Below are 18810 nucleotides of genomic sequence, written 5' to 3'. Positions count from 1 at the left end.
GCTTTGGAACGGAAAAGGGGATTATTGATGCACATTTCTTCTGTTGAAGTCACATCTTGGAAAAAGTCAGTTCCTAAAGCAGGTTGGACCTGGGTGAAAATTGAGGAAGGAGTTTGTGAAGAGTATGTGGCGAGGAGGCTGGTATTTCTGTGAGTAGCCAGCTCTCTACAAGCTGCTAATGGAACAGCTCCTCTACAGTGCTCTGTGGTGGGCATTTCCAGTGGAAATGTTTTGTCAGGCCATCCATACTAAAACGAAGATATTGTTCTTTTGAGTTTTGTTTGTTTGTTTGTTTTCTTTCTTTAAATGCCAGGGAAATAAAGGAAAAAGGAGTCACTAATCCTGGTGTCCTTATAGATTTCAATTGCAGATGTAACATTGTTTTATCTTTCAGATTTCCACTGCCGCTTCTCTAGAGTGTCTTCTGCTCTTGACTGTTAGTAGTATTGCTGTGATGCAGTCTGAGTTCAGAGGTGGTTGCATTGCAATGCTGAATGAACCAGTTCCTGTATATTTCCTGTATTAATTGAAGTAACAGAACACTCTACACTTTGATGTAGTGACAAGCACTTAAGTTATGCATTTTTATCAGTATTTGGGTTTTACTTATTTTCTGTGTTTGTCCTCAACTGTGATCATACCAGGCCAATATATTTTTCTTGATTAATTGACACAGTTTTAATCTGCTTTTTACTCTGCTGGAAATGAAAGGAAAAGCTCTCAATTATTCTTCAGAGTTCGCTGATTTCATAGGAAGTAGGGGAGAAAAACTGGCTGTAAGCTCTGTCATAAAGGCAATATAGATTTTAGCATTCCAAGTTCCTTATAAATCAGTGCCTGGAAATTGCAAATACACATGAAATAGATTTTTCCTATTTTAATATTGATATACAAATTGAAGACCTTCCTTAATGCATTGTTTATATAGGCAAAAATTTCTAATAAAGAAGAGAGGTAAATTTTTGGCTCTGCCAGCAAAGCAGGAGAGCAAAGCCCATTCCAGTAATGATGACAGTGGGGATAACTGGCTGGGAGATGGGATGACCAGAAAGAGACCGTAAATTAGATATCAAAGGAAATAGAAGACTGTCAACTTTTCCATCTTCATCACATTATATCAAATCTAGCAGAATGAAAGTTGTCATTAGAATAAATAAAAGAAACAGCAACAGAAGTACAAAGCACTATAAATGACAAAGTTCATATGGTACAAAGATGACAAGCAATGTGCCCAATAGAGAGTTCCCATCACCGATTGACAGAAATCCACCAGAGCTAATGTGAGATTCTGTTAGTGTCTGATCTGTTCTCTCATTTGAACTATCAGAGACAGAACAAAAGAAAAAGGAAGTAAATGCAGAAGCAGCAAATGTTTTGCAGAAGCAGTTAAGTGAGACATAAAGCTGAAGAGATAGCTTCATATCACCCCCGTCTTGCTGTTTCAGCAATAGTTACATTTGCTCCATGCTGCAATGACAGGTTCAAATTGTTATCAATAAATGTTGATTTGTTTTCTCCCAATAACAGTAAGCAGCTCCCACTCAAAATCAATTTCAACTTTGTTGGCAAGACACTGCACATTTGTCTTTGCCATGACTGTGCTGCGTAAAGGAACAATTGAATGAAAAATTAAATGAACAATAATTGAAAGTAAAAAGTGCCTTTTTAGAGGAAAATCAGTGCTATGCTGAATTTCCAGGAATCACTTATGTTGGTGGGGTTTTTTATCCTTAAAAAGGTAGAATGGGTCGGGCTAAAAATTTAATTATATAAATACGTTCACAATAATGTACATAATTAAAAATGGACTTTAACCTCAAAAGGATACAAAGGCTCTTCAGTAACTTCCTAGGGTTTTAATTCTGGCAAAAGCGGCACCATTTCTGCAGTAATTATACATCCAGCACATTTGGATATGCTAATTGGATCTAAGCTCTAATTAGTTTCTTTGTGTTACTAAGAATGACAATTGCCAAATTAATTTAATGCAGTTTTCTTCTGAACTTGAGTGCTGTTTTCAATATTTTCAGTACGGAAAACATAGACTGTCAAATGCTTTGCTTTATAGGATGGCAGTGGTTCATCACGTACAGTGTACAGTGCACATACTTCAAGTACATTTGCTACATTTCACTGCATTATTACAGGTAATACACTTCAGCAATTAGGTTATTCATCTCAAGGTGTTGCTCTGCCAGAGGAGTGAAGAGGACCTGGAACATATCAGCAGTCCATCCATACTGCTGTGAATATGTGTGAACAGATACACCGTGGAGGCACAGAGGAAGCAGAGATGGCTAGTATGATTTGTTGGCGGTCTTTGTGATCAGATAGGAACATGAAGTGACGAAACCAAGAAGAGATTATTTGTGCTTTTATTTAGAAATAGGTATTGGAAAGATGAGTAATTAATATGATGCCTCATACTTTTGTTCCTCCTTGTATCCTGTTGCTGCTTTCAGCGGTTCTGATGGTTTTCTGAATCCAGTAGATCCTTGATTCAGTTATTACTCATCATTATCCTTGCTCATTCCCCGACTGTAGTATAACCTTGCCTTCAAAATGGCAAGAATTAGGACAGCTCTGAGTGCTTCTGAAAATGGCAGAGAGAAATCACTTCATTGTTTTAAGGCCATCTTCTTTTGGGTTACATAGAATTATGGAATCATTTAAATTGGAAAAGACCTTTGAGATCATTGAGTCAAACCTAACTTCTATATCATTGCAGAAAACTTGCGTTCTATACTTTTTGAGACACTCATTTCTTAAGGAGGTATCTTCAAAGAATTTATGTGAATATATTGAAATTAAAAAATTTGGAAGTTGCTCTAAAGTAATGGGTGTATTGAAGAAAACAAATATTTCAAATTATCCATTTATGAAATTGTTAAATATGTTTACTTGAAGTTTGTTCCTTGTTTTCTGTTTCACTTTGAAAGATCTGTGAAACACATATACAGAGACTTTTCACATGAAGAACTGAAAATAATGATTTCTGTACATTTCTGTTCTAGCACAGTCAGCAAAGGTAGTCTCCTTCTTTACAGAGCCTTTCAGATGGTTTGAGATTGCCATTTCTGTGACTGTGTCAAATTGTGTAAATGTTTTAGATGTTTTACAGTTTATATTTCTCTACAGGGTTGAATTCTCCAAGAGAATTGTCCTCCTTAGTAGAGGACACTGGACTCAGCAGGAATCTGCTGATGTCAATCTTGGTTTTTCAGAGGGAGCAAGACCTTTTGTTCCTTTAAATAGGGACATGAAAACCACCTGGGTTTAGAGGCTTAGGGTAGCTACCTGAGTCAGAGGATGAGCATCCCTGGAAAGACTTCATACAAGGACCATGGAGAAGGCAATTCAGAGCAAGAATTTGTACTTGCAGGTGTCTATTTCTTTGGCTGTGTAACAGCTTTACATAGGCATTGGCCATAATTAAGACTATGCTTCAAAGTCCTCTGAAGTCAGTCGTCTTTCTTTTGTGTTTTGGATTTAACACTGGTAATTGTACAGGCCAGCTGAGTGGGGTAATGAATTTCAAAAGCAAAACTGGTTATGTTTGTATGTGGTGCTAAGAGATATGTGATTGATGGATTTGTTTCTCTGTACCCAAGATAAGCATCTACCAACATATAAAAATGTAGGCAAGTTATATTTTCAGAAAAGCTAAATTACAAGTCAGTATCTACTAAGCTCAGATTGAAAGGCAGTTAGTTAAAGAGATTCCTGAGCAAAAGCTTCCATTGACAGAAGCCCAAGAAATACTATAACACCAATGCAAACAATGCCATAGCTGAATTTCTTTTCTGCATTATCTATTGCAGTTCTTTCTCAATATTGTGATGTGTTTATCCGATGATCTTGCAGTCATCTTTAAATGTGGTTTTTAACCTGGATTTAAATCACTGCTGTTTCATTAGCAATTAGTAGAAGTATAAGCTTTAATTAAAACTAGTGTAATTCCTTCTGTCAGAGTTCCACTAGGAAAGATGGGCTGGAGCTGAGAGCGTGCTAAAATTATGGTAGCTATTATTTCTTTCATTAGTGTATAACTGAAAGTAAGGTAGAAGTGTTGTTACAGCCATAGTACTTTTTAAATGTTTTTCAGTAATGTAGAAGTCCTTCCTGAGCTCTTCTAAAGCAATGCATATAACCCCAAATCCTGGATACTGTCATCCATTGCACATTGGTATTTAAAAGTGCAAACTGATATCTCTAATTGCTTAATTTTCAATTTAAAGATTAATCTGCACACAAACCCTTCTCTGATTTTCCATCCCCTTGCTTCCAGAGGGTGGTTCTGTTTATTACATATGTTTCTGCTTAAAGCCACCTAAGAGGAATGATAAGCAAACTTTTATGGGCAATGAGGAAATGATTTATGTTTTCTCTTTCAGCTTGGCTGCTGGAATCCTGTCACTGGTCTGAATGGGTCACTAACAGACAGAAAATTGGAGAATAACATGCGAGGAGTGGTTCTGCGTGTGGTGACAGTGCTGGTAAGCAGATCCTCAGCTTTTTGCACTAGCAAGAATGTATTTTCTTCCTCTTGCCTCATCTTTTTATTAGGTACACCATTTTACCAAGAAATTAGTTGGTGTTGGAGTGTCCAGTTTAAGCTTACCAATACCAGAACAATGGAGCATTTTCCACAAAATAAAATTATTTATCAGTACAGCTCATTTCAGAGTGAATCAAACACATTAGAACCCATTTCTTCCACAAATACATTCTAAATTAGATAACACAAATGTATTAACTGATAAAGGGCAACTTCAACTGCCCTGTTAGCTAAAGTTACCTGGCTGAAACTCTAAATGATTCCATTCCAATTACCTTGACAAACTGAGTGCAGTATGACACAAGTTGTTGCACTTGGAAAATATTCAAGGTCAAATTAAGGTGAGTAACATCAGTTTGGTAAAACATCTCCTGTCTCCTCCTGGCTTTTCTTCAGCCAGGTTCATCCCCTTTGTGGACATCTTGCATTTAGCAGCTGCAGTAAAGTTCTTGGTTTAAAGCTGAACAGACAATGTCTACCAGAAGAGGAAAGCACTTCATGTTATGAGCCCAGTGTATTCCCTGCCATAAACTTTGGTTGATCGAGGAGTTGTTAGAGTGGAAAAACATAAAAAAGAAAGAAGGAATTAATATGAGACATTTTTAGCCCTCTTTAAAACAATACCCAAATACAAATTTCACTCAGGGCTGCAGAACTGTAAAGGTTATATTGAGTTATTTCCCTTTTGATACTATCTGCTCCTGTTTTTAAGTTCCAGTTTAGTGTCTGAGGGCCTGACCTCTTGCTTATAAAGAACAAGACAAGAGGAGTTTTCATGGTTTGCATTGCTGACAATTCGTGATGAAGGAAGGGGCTCAGTCAGGGGTGGAAAGTGAAACCACCAGAGCAGTTTTGCACCCCTCCAGTTATTTTATGGGCATTTAAAAGCTATTATCTGTCAGGGTGCCCAGTCTGTTTATGGCGTTTAGTATACTAAAGAACTTCCTGTGATAATATCTCCAAGACAAAACAAACCAGCCAAACAAACAAATAAACAGAAAGCTCCAAAAACCCCAAAACAACACCAAATCAAACAACAGCAACAACAACAAAACAACCGAATAAGAAGGATGAATGCACAGAAAAAGTTGTAAGGGGCGAACATTGCATCTTCATCAAAATACTGTCATGGTGGCAGTGGCTGGTCTTTGTTTTACCTGATACTTATATTAATTGATTCAGTATAATTATGTACTGTTGACAAAAATGATCTGTGGATGTTGCATAGAAAAATAAATTCAAATTAGAACCTTAGAATTTTTTTAGTTCTTTTTCTTCCCTCTCTCCCCACTCTTACTGATTTATCCCCAGTTATTTTAGTTAGCTTGCCAGAGACCATTCTTCTTTCGAGTCATTATAGCATGAATATTTAGCAACTTACAAAGATAGAAAAAAGTATTTAGTTATACTGATAGGATAATAAATAGTAATATACTATATTAATATAGTAAATATTAATGTTAATAATAAAGACAAACATTTTAATTTCAACACAGAGCACATGGCAGTTCAGTCTCCTCACTAGTTTTATATGTGCTGGATAGGACAAAACTGGACAAAACTGAAGATTTATATTTTACCTGTGTGATGAAGATGTGTGATTCTTGCCTTTGACATGAGTGCAGGAGGGATTTCACCAGTTAACTTTATTTTACTGTTTATCTTTATTATACTTTCTTTTTCATCTTTCTCCCAGTTTTTCAATTAAGTCAATATATTTCTGTTAAAAGAATCTATACAGACTATGAATGATTAGTTATTGTTATTAATTCTGCCAGTTTCTAACAGTGTGATTTTGATCCAGAGAAACAGGAAGGCTTGTGTTAAAATCAGATAATACCTTTGAATATCCATAGGTTTCTTTTTCGTTGAGATTTGAGAACTTAAAAATAATTTGTTATTTTTTTTATTAACACTTAAAGTCTCTCATGTCCTTCTGGATAGCAACCCTTCTTCTCTTCCAATTTCATTTTGTTATGCCTTCAGGTTGAGAAGGACTTGTTCTAAAAATTGTGGTAGAATTTGAGAGGATAGCAAATTGCAACACCTGGGTTTATATTGCATTGTACTTACTATGAAATGAAACATTCTGGAATCTGAAAATGATAAATGATTGTGACTAATTTCCCAAAGCAGTCTTTCAATAAGCAAGTGCTGAACAATTCCCATCATCCGCATCCATCTCCCTAGATAAATTTAGTTATTATGGGCTACATATCTGCCGATCCAAAACATAATCTCTTTGTGAATATGACAGAATACAGTATGGCCCCAAATTGGAAATTGTCTGGTTTCATTCGGCAAGGAATTCTGACTCCTCTGCAGTTAATATGAGTTCTCCCCTTTGCATAGATAGTAATAAAAATATTTCTGTGTGGTTTATTCTGAGGGGAACTATAGTCATGTTTGTGTACCTGTGATTCAACATTTGAATCCAAGTTGGATTAGTATTGCACTTTCCACATTTCTAGAAAAGGTTTATTTTGTCTTACTTAAATATCAGATGTCTCTGTCTTGGACTGCTTCCACACATGCAGCTGAAGTTTGAACTTTCTGTTTGACAAGTTGCTCTTGAGTTCAAGTGGCTTGCTGGTGAATTTCTGAAATGTAATCCGAGTTTCTGAAATGTAGCTCAATCAAAGGTCAGCATAATAGTTCCAAACAAATTCAGAGTGTCTTGAATGAACAATTGCCCAGAAAAAATTTAGCTATATATCCATTTTGGTAATTTCAGTTTATCGTCCTCTTTTTCAGCTGTTCACTTTTATTGAAAGACACCTAGAATACAGCAGATATTCTCATAATATCATTTTACTAGCTGTGACAATTAATGAATTATTCATATGAATGATAAGCCATTAGAAATGGAATGAGATTTGGCCTGTTTGACAATGAATAGGCCAGCAGGTATTTGCAAAATCATGTTTCTAAAAAAGCCCCTGTTGTTCAAAAACAGCAAAAGTTTGACCCATTTTAAAGCATTAACACCTTGACTGAAAAGTACAGAGCCTTTTCTGAAAAGGCATAAGGTATAATATCCTAATGGTGCAAAAGATGTTTGTGACTTTACATGAAAATTTGATACAGCTCCCAACCAGGAATGTATTTTCATATCTGGAGGGTTCTAAAAACACAGACATTGTGAAGGAAAGAAAGATAATAGCAAGCCACACTGAATTATTCTTCGCCATACATCTCTATTCACTATTTGTTGAGAGTTATTACCTATAGGTTACTTGCATGAAGCTGCATTTTGGTACCTTTGACTCCAGGTGGGCACTGTGAGACATGATGTAGTGAGAGGACTGGCAAAAGGGTAGATAAGCAAAGCAAAAAGAAAACCAAAAGAAACAAAAACCACCATTATTTGCACCATGGAAAATGTTATCATATGTGGACTAGTTCAGTTCTCAGTAGTTGGCATTAAATTCATGAGCATTTGTTGCCCAGATTAGGAAAAAAAGAAACTTGAAAGCAGACCACGTCTTTAGGGACATGGGCTGGCAGGCAGTCTGCATCTTCAGTACCTTTTTCTATTGAACTTACCACTCAGAGAGAAGATGAAAAGTAAGCTGTGAAACTGAGGCCTGGTTTTAAAAGCTGAAATTGTTTTAGGATTTGACTTCCAACTCTAGTTTAAATAAAGTAAAAAAAAGAAGCTGGAGTAGCTTTCAGGGTGCCTGGGAAAAGGACAGGCATAAAGATGAAAAAAGACAATGTTTAAGTATATACAGTGGAACAAACAGTCAAAAAGTGATAAAGGATAAAAAATGGCAGGACTAAAACATCAGTGAATGACTCTAAAATAAAGATCAACTGCAGCAAAGATTATGTGCAGGACACCTCATAAAATATTGAATAAATATTGTATAATAGTGTAGAATATTCTCACAGATAATGCCTCTTCTACTTTCTCCCATTTTTTCAGTGATCACTTTTCTCATGTAGTCCTGATCTCATTCCCCATTTTCACAACTGAATGGTGTAGACTTCTGTAAAGACTTTTTCATCCCATCAGGCTGTGCTTTCTCTGCACCATTGCCTATAATCTTTAAAAAAAAAAAAATAATTAAATTATATATTGCTCTGTGTTATCATCCTTATTGGTATATTGGACGATAGTGCCCCATAGTGACTTTCTTATGACAGCAGAAATGCCTCAGGAGGTGGTAAGGTTAAGAAACATTACTTGACTGTCTTCATCAGTTGTGGTATTTGTGTTTTGTGCATACATATTTCACTCATTTACCTGAAAGGGATAAATCCTTTTTTGATTTATGCACTGGAGTTTGAATGTCAGAAAAGCCACGAGATGGAGTTTATTGTATCTGGAGTGTGCCATAAAATCTCTATATACTATAACTTAGCTATGTATTTTTTATATACTGTGCATATACCATTTAGTATATACCATGTGCGCTATAGTTAAAATATTTCAAAATTACTTGGCCATACTCTTCTCCTCCATATATGCAGACAGCCTGCCAATATTACATGCACATCAATGTATTTAATATACTTGGGTGCTTAATGAAAAAAAATTGAGCCTTTAATATGGAATAGAAACATAGACTCATAAAACAGTTTGGATTGGGAGGGACCTTTAAAGGCCATCTAGTCCAATCCCCCTGCCATGAGCAGGGGAATCTTCAAATAGGCCAAGTTTCTCAGAGCTCCATCCAGCCTGACCTTGAGTGTTTCCAGGGATGGGGCATCCACCACCTTTCTGGGCAACCTGTTCCAGTGTTTCACCACTTTCATTATAAAATATTTCTTACTTATATCTAGTCTGAATCTACCTTCTTTTGGTTTAAAACCCTACCTCTTGTCCTAGTGCAAAAAGGCCTTACTAAGAAGTTTGTTTTATCATTGCAGAGAAAGTGACAGCACTAAAACGAAGAAGCAGAGAGGAGTGGAATTTGTGCATTTCTTCCTTGGGCTGAAAATGATGACCCATAAATAGAGATAGAAAAAATAAGATTCCTAAATTGCATCCTATTCTCAACCATCTGCCCTACTTCTCTTCTGAGGATTGCCAGCCCTGTTTAAGGTTACTTTACTAAGTAGAAAATGAGGACAGGAGCCATTTAAGCTGTTCCCTTGTAACTGTTCAGTGTTGATAACTGAGCACCCTAACTGGTGCACAAGGACCTATCAGGGTAATGTGTGCCTTGATTAGGTATTCCTTGCTTTGCCAGAAATTTGGTGTGGGGTAGCCTCCTCCCCCTCTAGTACTCCCTTTCAGTTTTTCTCTGCAAACATCTGAATTTGGGTTTCTCCTGGAAAATACTTACTTTTTTTTTTCTCAAGTGGTACTGTACTATGATGAGATTTCCTCAAAATAGTTATATATGAAATCATTACTATAACAGCAGAAACTAATATTTCTTGATAGAGACAGAGTCTGTCTTTCTACTCCTCTTCCCCCCACTATACCTGTACAAGGGCCAAATTTAAATTGCTCTTGACTGGGCACAGGCCTTTCTTAATAGCTGGTTTATATCCCTTTGAGCTACCTAGCTTGTATTAAAACAGGTCATAAGCCTTACAGTTATTCACACTGCACATGCCTACTGTGATCATTTGTTTGACAAGCTTTAATCTCAAAGCCTGCTGGGAAACCCAGCCCCTTTTGTTTTCAATTAAAATTTGCAATCCATTTTTCTAAAGCAGCAGGTACTATGTACTAGATGAAGTGAATATCAAGCAATTCAAGTGTTTTGGGACCTGGCTGGGGCCACAGCTTGACAGCAAGGTAGGTGCAATGCAAAACCTGGTAGGACCAGTTTTTAACTCATTTATATGTCAAGGGCTACCTCTCAGGGCTCCTTAGCTCTTATCTTCTCACTGACCCTTACCCTTCTGCTCTGTAGGCATATTTGCACTCCAGAGCAATTCATATAGTTCACAGAACACACAGGAAATCCGACTTTTAAAAAGAAAGAGGTTCTTACTCTGATTGTAATTATCCTTCCATACTATGCAAGATAGAAAAGGAGGTGAACTGCATGACAGAGTTCCTTATGAATAGGACCTCTTACAAGGCTACTGGAAGAAGTATAATGCAGCTCCCAGCAGGTTAATATACCCATACTACACTCTTGTTAATTCAGGTACTAGCTACATTAAAGCTACCATTGTTCTATTCAGACATACTCTAAAACACTCCAATCAGTTCCAATCTCAATCCATATTCCTATCATATAACTATCATGGTTCAGAAAGAGCTATTACCTGCATTAAGTTATTGTGAATTAAAATCAATACACAAAGCTTGGCAGCATCTTAATAGACCATTGCTATAGATCGCTTTGAAATATGTCTTATTCCCATTGCAGAGCAATGGGAGGAGTTGGGAATGAGGGGCTAACATTTTTTGTTCGTTTCTTCTAAATAGCTCTAAACTAAAGAGCATAATAAAGTCAGAAACTACCATTTCATTAAGGAGAAAAAACTACTGTTTAAAATATTGCCACTGAAAGAACAAACTTCATGTCTTGTTGAAGATGACCTTAAAACTATCATCAAAAAAGTGACAGATGACGCATGTGCATAAGAATACTGGTAGACAAAGGTCACATGTAAAATACCCTCAATATTGTATTCAGTTTCTGGGATGTGAACTAGCTTCTTGCTGCAGACAAGGCAACTTTTCTGTTAGTACAACTGGCTTTCTAATCAATCTGTTTGAAAAGCACAGGATCTGAGAACAGTGATTTTCGGTGCCAATACTGTTACACAGCCCATTGGCACAACAGTATATTGAATGAGTAGTATTTAATTATGCAAGATTTTTTAGATTTGAAGCCTTCATCTTTGCTTTAGTGTTATTAAGGACAGGGGGTTGTGTTATGTTTTGCAGCAACTTTTATAACTTGCTAGTGGGAGAATTTCTATAATGAGAGAGTGAAATGTTTTAATTAAATTTTGGTCATTGATCCTAACATGAAGTAATGTACATTGCTGTTCAATTAAAAAATAACAAGCTGCTGGGCTGTTCTTATCCAAAGAAAATCCCCAACACAGTGGTCAATAAAGCACTTGAGGAAATTAAGTATTTGGGGCTGCATAGTTAACTGAAATCTTTTGGGTAAGGAAATGCAAAATGGCTAATATTTAAAAAGAGGGAGGTGTAATTATTTTATGAGTCAAGGAAAAGGAGATTAAACCTAACACCATGACAATAGCATCATGTGCTTGAAAATGTTTTGGTTATGGTTTATGAGACTCAGTGCTTCTTGTTGGTTATAATGACTGTGCTTAGTCATCCAGCAGCCATTGGAAGAGAGTTGAGATATCTAGTAATAAGAGTGAATTTCAGTTTTAGGAGCCGTTTCTTAGCCTTTGCAGGTAATAGGAATTTTTAAAGTGTCACAATGACTATTTACTTCCTGAGATTGCCAAAGCTCTGGTTGGGCTATGTAAATCATTTAATGTGCCTGTCCACTGTTTCTAGAGTCAGTGTCAAGCTCAGATTGACAATCTTTCCCACAAGTGAGCTTCATTTCTTGCTTCTGTTTTTTTTTCTCTCTATATATATTTTCAGTAGAGAAAAATGGAAAATTTAATGAATGCAGAATACTATTTAATGAATACAGAGTGTCAATATTAAAGTATTATATTCCAGTGTGTTCAGAAATTTCTGATGAGTAGACACAGAGGTCATTTTCATATGCTTTATGAATTCTAACCACCCATATAATTACCTAATTTCAAAACTCTCTTCAAAGAATCATAGAATCATTTATGTTGGAAAAGACCTCTGAGTTCATCAGGCCCAACCATTAACCCAGCACTGCCAAGTCCTCTGCTAAACCAAGTCCTGAAGTGCCACATCTACATGTCTTTTAAATACCTCCAGTGATGGTGACTCAACCATTTCCCTGGGCGGCCTGTTCCAATGTTTGACAACCCTTTCAGCGGAGAAATTTTTCCTAATATCCAATGCAATCTGCCCCTGGCACAATTTGAGGCCATTTCCTCTTGTTTCTTGGGAGAAGAGGCTGACACCCACCTTGCCACAACCTCCTTTCAGGTCACTGTAGAGACTGATAGTGTCCCCCTGAGTCTTCTTTTCTCCAGGCTGAATAACCCCAGCTCCCTCAGCTGCTCCTCATAGGACTCGTGCTCCAGACCCTTCACCAGCTCTGTTGCCCTTCTCTGGACATGCTCCAGCACCTCAATGTCTTTCTTGATGTGGAGGCCCAAACTGAACATGGTATTCTTCCAAACATAGTAGAAACATACAAGGTTCCAATTTGTGTTGTAAATCCCAGCAGCGATCAATTCCTCTGACCTCAAATGCAAGTAACTTTTTCTTCACTTAATATTTTCTGTAAAGCCTTCTGGCTAGGAAATTTTTCTGTCTGTGCTAAGGGACAAAGAGAATACAGCTGAGCAGGAAAATAATTCAAAACATTCTGTTTTGCTTTTGCTTTTCCATTTGTAAAGTACATTCTAGCATTTTTTTTAGCATTTTTATATTAAGAGCAAGTATAAGACCCTCATAAATGAGTGCAACACAGCAGTGTGTCCTAGCTCCATATACTTTCTATCCTGAAGTAAGTATCAACTTAAAGCCATAGAATCTACCCTCATAATTGCAGAGAAAATCTGCCTTGTTGCCCATTCAGTACCCTCCTAATGAAGTGGCATACACGTAAAATCATTAACAGTTGGGCTAAGACAACCACTTTGTTGTAAACAGGCCACTGAATTCAACTTTTTATTCCTCTCACATATTCAGCTAGGGTGCTGTGTTTAAGGTCTGAGTGGTGCTTTTTCTGTTCTTTCAAAAATGTTTTCTGTAATTGTCAAAAAAGAGAGAATCTATACAAAAACACTGAACCTCCTAAACCTGATTTTCATTGAGGAATTAAAAGATTACTATTAAAGCTTGGAATTTAAAGTCACTATTCTATTGACTAAAAATCATCCCAAATAGAGACACTGGATTTAGGGATATAATTTACCCTACATGTAAGTTGTCCCTGAACTCCTGAAAAGCAATCATTCTCTTGTTCTCCCTCCCTGTCGCCTCTAAGGCCTGAATTTATTGCTTGACTTTATCATCCACATCTGTAGCACAGCTACAAACAAATGTTTCTCTTTGATTGTCTAATTAATTAACATAACTAAGTTAAACTCAGCCTAATTGTTCTTTTCTGCTATTTAGCTTCAGTATTGCTCTGTCTGTTTTCAAACATGAAGGTCTTGTCTGCCCAAAAGCTTTTCTGTTCTTTCTTATTTTTAACTTTATTAGGTGGTCTAGTAAAGGATATAAAAAGATTACTGCAGATCAGCTATTTTATCCAAATTATTGGTACGTCTGAGAATTTCATCAGACTAAATAAAAACTATATTTTGTACTCCTAATCTTAGATTCTTGAAGCACTAGCAAACCTTGAATTACTTCATTTGTATATGCACCAGAACCTAGGTCCTGAATAGACAAAACTGTCAGCCCTTTATCTTGTTGGAAAAAGGAATGAAGTGCAGAATTTGCTTCTACTTATCTTGAATCTAGACTGCTCCAAGCTCTGTACTATCAATCTCTGATTTCCACTGATACATTTAAAGTAAAACAAGATAAATTCTCTACCATTTACTTCCCACTATGTAAAGTTCAGGACAGGGGTTGAGGGCTGGAGTTTGGACGTGTGACCTTCCTTCTTATGCCTATGTTTCCCTGCTATCATTTCTCCCTGGACTAGGGTACCCTAAAATCTCTGTTGTCCACTTGCAGTTTTACCCTGGCAAGAAGTCCTTTCAAGAGTAAGACTTTTCTCTCCCTGGGCCTAGACACCTCGTTTTTGGATCCCATCTTCCTTTGTTCTTTCTTCTTCATGCTTTCCACTATTGGTTTTCCTGCTCTTACACTCATGGTTCACCAGAACATAGATACATATGTAAGAACAAATGTTTTAAGGAATTAAAATAAGATAGAGGGAAAACAGTCTATGGTTAAAGCATTTGTCCCTGATCCGTCATGCTTGGATTCACTTTCAGCTCTGCAAGTCACGAAATCTGTGCATTTCAGTTCTGCAGGTAGAAAATGATGGTGATAACTCTTCTTACTCAACAAGTAGTTCAGTTATAAGCCCTAATCTGTGAAATGTGCTCAAATAATATTGTGTTGAATATCTGAAAATAGGTTTGGGTAAGATATCTGAGCTGCTTAACCATTCCCAATACAATAAAGGGTATATTATTTGTGCTTCCCTTACTTCTGCTTTTGCAGTCTTACTCCAGCACTTGTCCTGGCTCTGACATCTGTCTGGACCAACTCACCTGACAAAAACTGAGTATTTGTAATGGCTGAGTAGTAGAATTACTTGAATAAAAGAGCCAAGCATCAGCTGAGCTATTGCATAAGAAGGTAATTAGTTGCTCACATGGGAGGAGGATGTTAAATTATATACAGTTTTACTATGTAGCATGTTGTTAACCTATGTCAGTCTTAATGTATGGCTTCTTCCTTAAAATATGTAATAATAAGCAAATGAATGGAGACAAACATTTTCTTGGGATGCTTCTCCAAATTACTTGTACTATCATGTGATCTTTCCCAACACTTTCCCTTTTTTTATGTCATGTTGCCTTAGTCTTGGGTCTGCCTTTAGCCTTCCTAAGATGTGCTAGTCTGCTAGCATTTTGCAGTTTCTCTTGCTCGGGGGTCAATCGCCTCTGAAACCCAACTTTGTCTTCTTACAGCTGTAAAAGGCACTATGCACAACTTCACCCAATATAAACTTTACCTGTTTCCTGCTAACTTGCATTTTGCTGAAGGTAGTATTGCCTGTCTGGTCCTTAGCTGTCCACGAGGGTTAACCCACAATACTGTGTAAAATCCATTGAGTCTTAAACCCATCCTCCTTTGTGTCAGGGCAGCACAGCTTAGATCCCAAGAAGAAACCAGACAGTGATAACTGTGGAGCTGTTTTGAGAAGCAGCCCTTACCGTGGGCCTAGTAGTGCTGTGTTCAGTTGACAAGGAGGCATGTTGGAGGTGAAGTTGAATGAAAGTAGCTCCTCTCTTAAAGGATTTCCATTGATGTTGAATACAAAACCACCCCCTAAATATATCAGATGCCTATGGGGTCCAGTGAGGCAGATCATTCATCTTGCAACACCATAGGAGCTCTCATAGTACCCTTCCAGTGCAAAAAAAAAAAAAAAAAAGACAACTGGCATAGTTTCAACCTGTAGCATTTAGAGGGGAAAAAATCAAGACAAATATTTTTGTCTTCTTTTGATGACTTCTGAGAAATAGAAACAATTACACACACAAAAAAAAGGAATCATAGCAGTAGATTGGTTTTGTTTTGTTTGGAATATGATTAAATAGTTTTCTGCTCCAGGCTTCAACAGAAATTGGAAAGTTAGTTGCTTTGCATAAAGTTGATTGACTATTTATATTTCATTATATATAGAACACTGGACATTGAGGTTTTTTGGTAAATCTCTCAACAGCAAACAACATTACATAGCTTAATAAAAGACTATTAGTTGTGGCAAGCTGCATTTTAAACAGCGTTTTACATCAGTAAAATGAGCAATTGCTTTTTAACTAACTGAATAGAAAATCAGTTTATAAGCAACTATTTTCTAAATAACACAGAAGTGATAGAAATTAATCCTTTCTAATATGAAAATTATCAACTTCTAAAACATTCTTTGTATACAAATCTTCAGGAGTTTGTGCAGTGTGTTTAGATTGATAAATGACCACATTTATTTTATGCAGAAACATTTCTTTCCAGTAATTTGGAGTCTATATTTATGGAATATCTCATTCAGGTGATCAGCAAAGCTGAATTCACTCAGTGTTTTCATTTAGGAGAAGCTTTCATCAACTTAGTACTTCAATGTTCCTAGAACCTGGGCACTGGAAAAATAAAAAAAATTAATTTGCATTCGCTCTCCTTCATTTTCAGTCAATTTCAATGATCTTGGATAATATGAAAGAAAGCAATTCTATCTGACAACTAGGAAATAATAACTTGAGACAGTCATGCCTTCTGGGTTTTTGTTTGGGTTTTTTGTTGGTTTTTTTTTTGGTCAGGGGTGAGGGTTCGTTGGTTGGTTTGGGTTTTTTTGTGGTTGTTTTTTTTTCTGGATTTCCTGCAGTCAAAAAAGAACATCTTCCAGTGCAGTCTTATTCTGAGAACATCCTGCCTGCAATTCAGTGATATCTGTTCATGTAGAAGGACATTCCAACAAACTAAAAATATTAGTGAGGTATAGTATTAGTGAAAAGTTTGTGAAAAGTACTTTGGCTTCAAAGTCTTCGACAGAGATGATTAGTAGAGTAATAAAGAAATAAATAATTTAAACACCAACAAAAATGCCACTTGAGATGCAATTAAAGTTTGGGCCACAAATACTGCAAAAAAATCAATTCTGTTTTCTTCTGTATGTTTATGGGGTTTGCAGACTAGAATAAAGTGGTCAAGGAGTGGTTTCATGTACTTGTCTTGACCAAGCCATGACAAGTCAGAACTAACCTTTTTTCACCTCAGAATAGATGTTTCTGATAAACTCATACAAAATTACAGCACCATGTAAAGAATTGAAAGGATGAAATGGAGCATATTTAAAAAAAAAACACACCCAAGTGTTACGGTGCCTTCATGCTTTTGGGGAAGATTTAAATACTTTTGCTTTACTTTGATCAGATGTGTTTTCAGAGAAAATAAAGACCAAAGAGAAGTGAAATTCACCCATGGCAAATTTATGTTTTTGTGCTTAGAAATATGATCTCTTTTTGTGTATCATTTTAAAAAGAAGTGAAGGAGAGTGTCTAGGGATAATTATGCAATAGAAAGAATAACAGAGTGGTGGAAATTTTGTCAGAAATATTAACAAAATAGAGAAAACTATTACAGATCTTGAGGAAAATAAAAAGAAAAGCATGTTGTTTGGAAATCTGACCAATGAATTACAGCTTTCAGTATCTATTTGTATCCTTTATTATGGTAATCTCTCGGATAAATATTCACCAATCATTCTTATAGACAAACTTGACTCCCATAATTGATTGGCCCTAAACTAATTAAATGGATTCTCTTTGGGTAGAACTGTTTAAAGTCAACTGGCTTAGATTCAGATTCAGATTACAGTAGAAGGAAAAGAGCAATGTCCTTCTGTATTTCCTTTTTGCCATGTTTTTTGTTCCTTACAACATGGTTGTGCTACATACAGTGTTTGCCCAGCCAGTGGAAGATGGCAACACTGTAGAATCCTCCATATTTATGGCCCAACATTGAGTGTATGTCTGTCCTGCCAACCTAAGTGTGGTCAGAAGGCATTACAAAAAAGCATTTCAGTTTTAAAGTTACAGCCGAAGATTTACTTCTGAAATACATAATAGAGAATAAAATTTCTCTGTTGAAGTACATCCATAACAAAATAATATTTCACAAAATATGAGCAGCATTGCTAACAATGTGTTGTAGGAAAGTTTTGTGTAAATCATATTTGAATAGTTCCTCCTTTAGTTTAAAAAAACCCTCAGCACCCAAATGTGGCATGTAATTGCTTTATTAACAGTTTCCGCCTTTGTTTTCTGTTTAGGAAGAGCCCTTTGTCATGGTGTCTGAAAATGTTCTGGGAAAACCCAAGAAGTACCAGGGCTTCTCAATAGATGTGTTGGAAGCCTTGGCTACTTACCTCGGCTTTAAGTATGAAATTTATGTTGCACCGGATCACAAATATGGGAGTCCTCAGGATGATGGGTCATGGAACGGACTGATAGGAGAACTGGTGTTTAAGGTAAGGTTATTAATAACTTACTAAGTAAGGTCATGTGATAAAGCTAAGCAAGACATGGTATACTGTGTTTCTATCAGCCATTAATAGCTGAGTCATTGATAGCATTTTGTACATTGCATGTTGCCAGCATTTCACAGTGTGCTCTGAGCAGTAAAGAAAAAGCTGGAAATAGCACTTGCTAGTAACTGTATAAGAATCAAGGCAATCTCTTTTCTCCAACCAAAGTAAATTCTAAATGCAGTCAAATAATGGGATGCACAGCATCCTAATTAATTTGGCAAGACCTAACACAAATGAGTTGAAGAGGCTGTTCAAAAGAGGAAGAATTGGTGTTGCAGTAATTAGCAATACATTACATAAATAATATGTATAACACTTAGAAAAATGTTGGGGTGATGAATACATAAAGTATATAATCAACAGAAGATGTTTTATTGATATATAATAACACATTATGTAGATGTATGAATCAAGAGTAAT

At 36.4% G+C, this 18810-nt stretch overlaps 1 protein-coding gene across 2 annotated transcripts in view; it reads left to right on the top strand.

Annotated features, from left to right (window-relative positions):
* GRID2 (glutamate ionotropic receptor delta type subunit 2) overlaps positions 1–18810 on the top strand; it is a 700412-nt gene that overhangs the window by 548075 nt on the left and 133527 nt on the right. For both annotated transcript variants that reach the window (XM_027706551.1, XM_027706550.1), the window contains 2 exons: positions 4395–4496; positions 18133–18330. In XM_027706551.1, the coding sequence (XP_027562352.1) occupies positions 4395–4496; positions 18133–18330 (300 nt within the window). The remainder of the gene's footprint in view (positions 1–4394; positions 4497–18132; positions 18331–18810) is intronic.

The sequence above is a fragment of the Neopelma chrysocephalum genome, unplaced genomic scaffold (genome assembly GCF_003984885.1).
Source record: "Neopelma chrysocephalum unplaced genomic scaffold, ASM398488v2 Primary Assembly neopelma1_382, whole genome shotgun sequence".
In the NCBI taxonomy this organism is placed as follows: Eukaryota; Metazoa; Chordata; class Aves; order Passeriformes; family Pipridae; genus Neopelma; species Neopelma chrysocephalum.
This window is presented reverse-complemented; position numbering and strand designations above follow the sequence as displayed.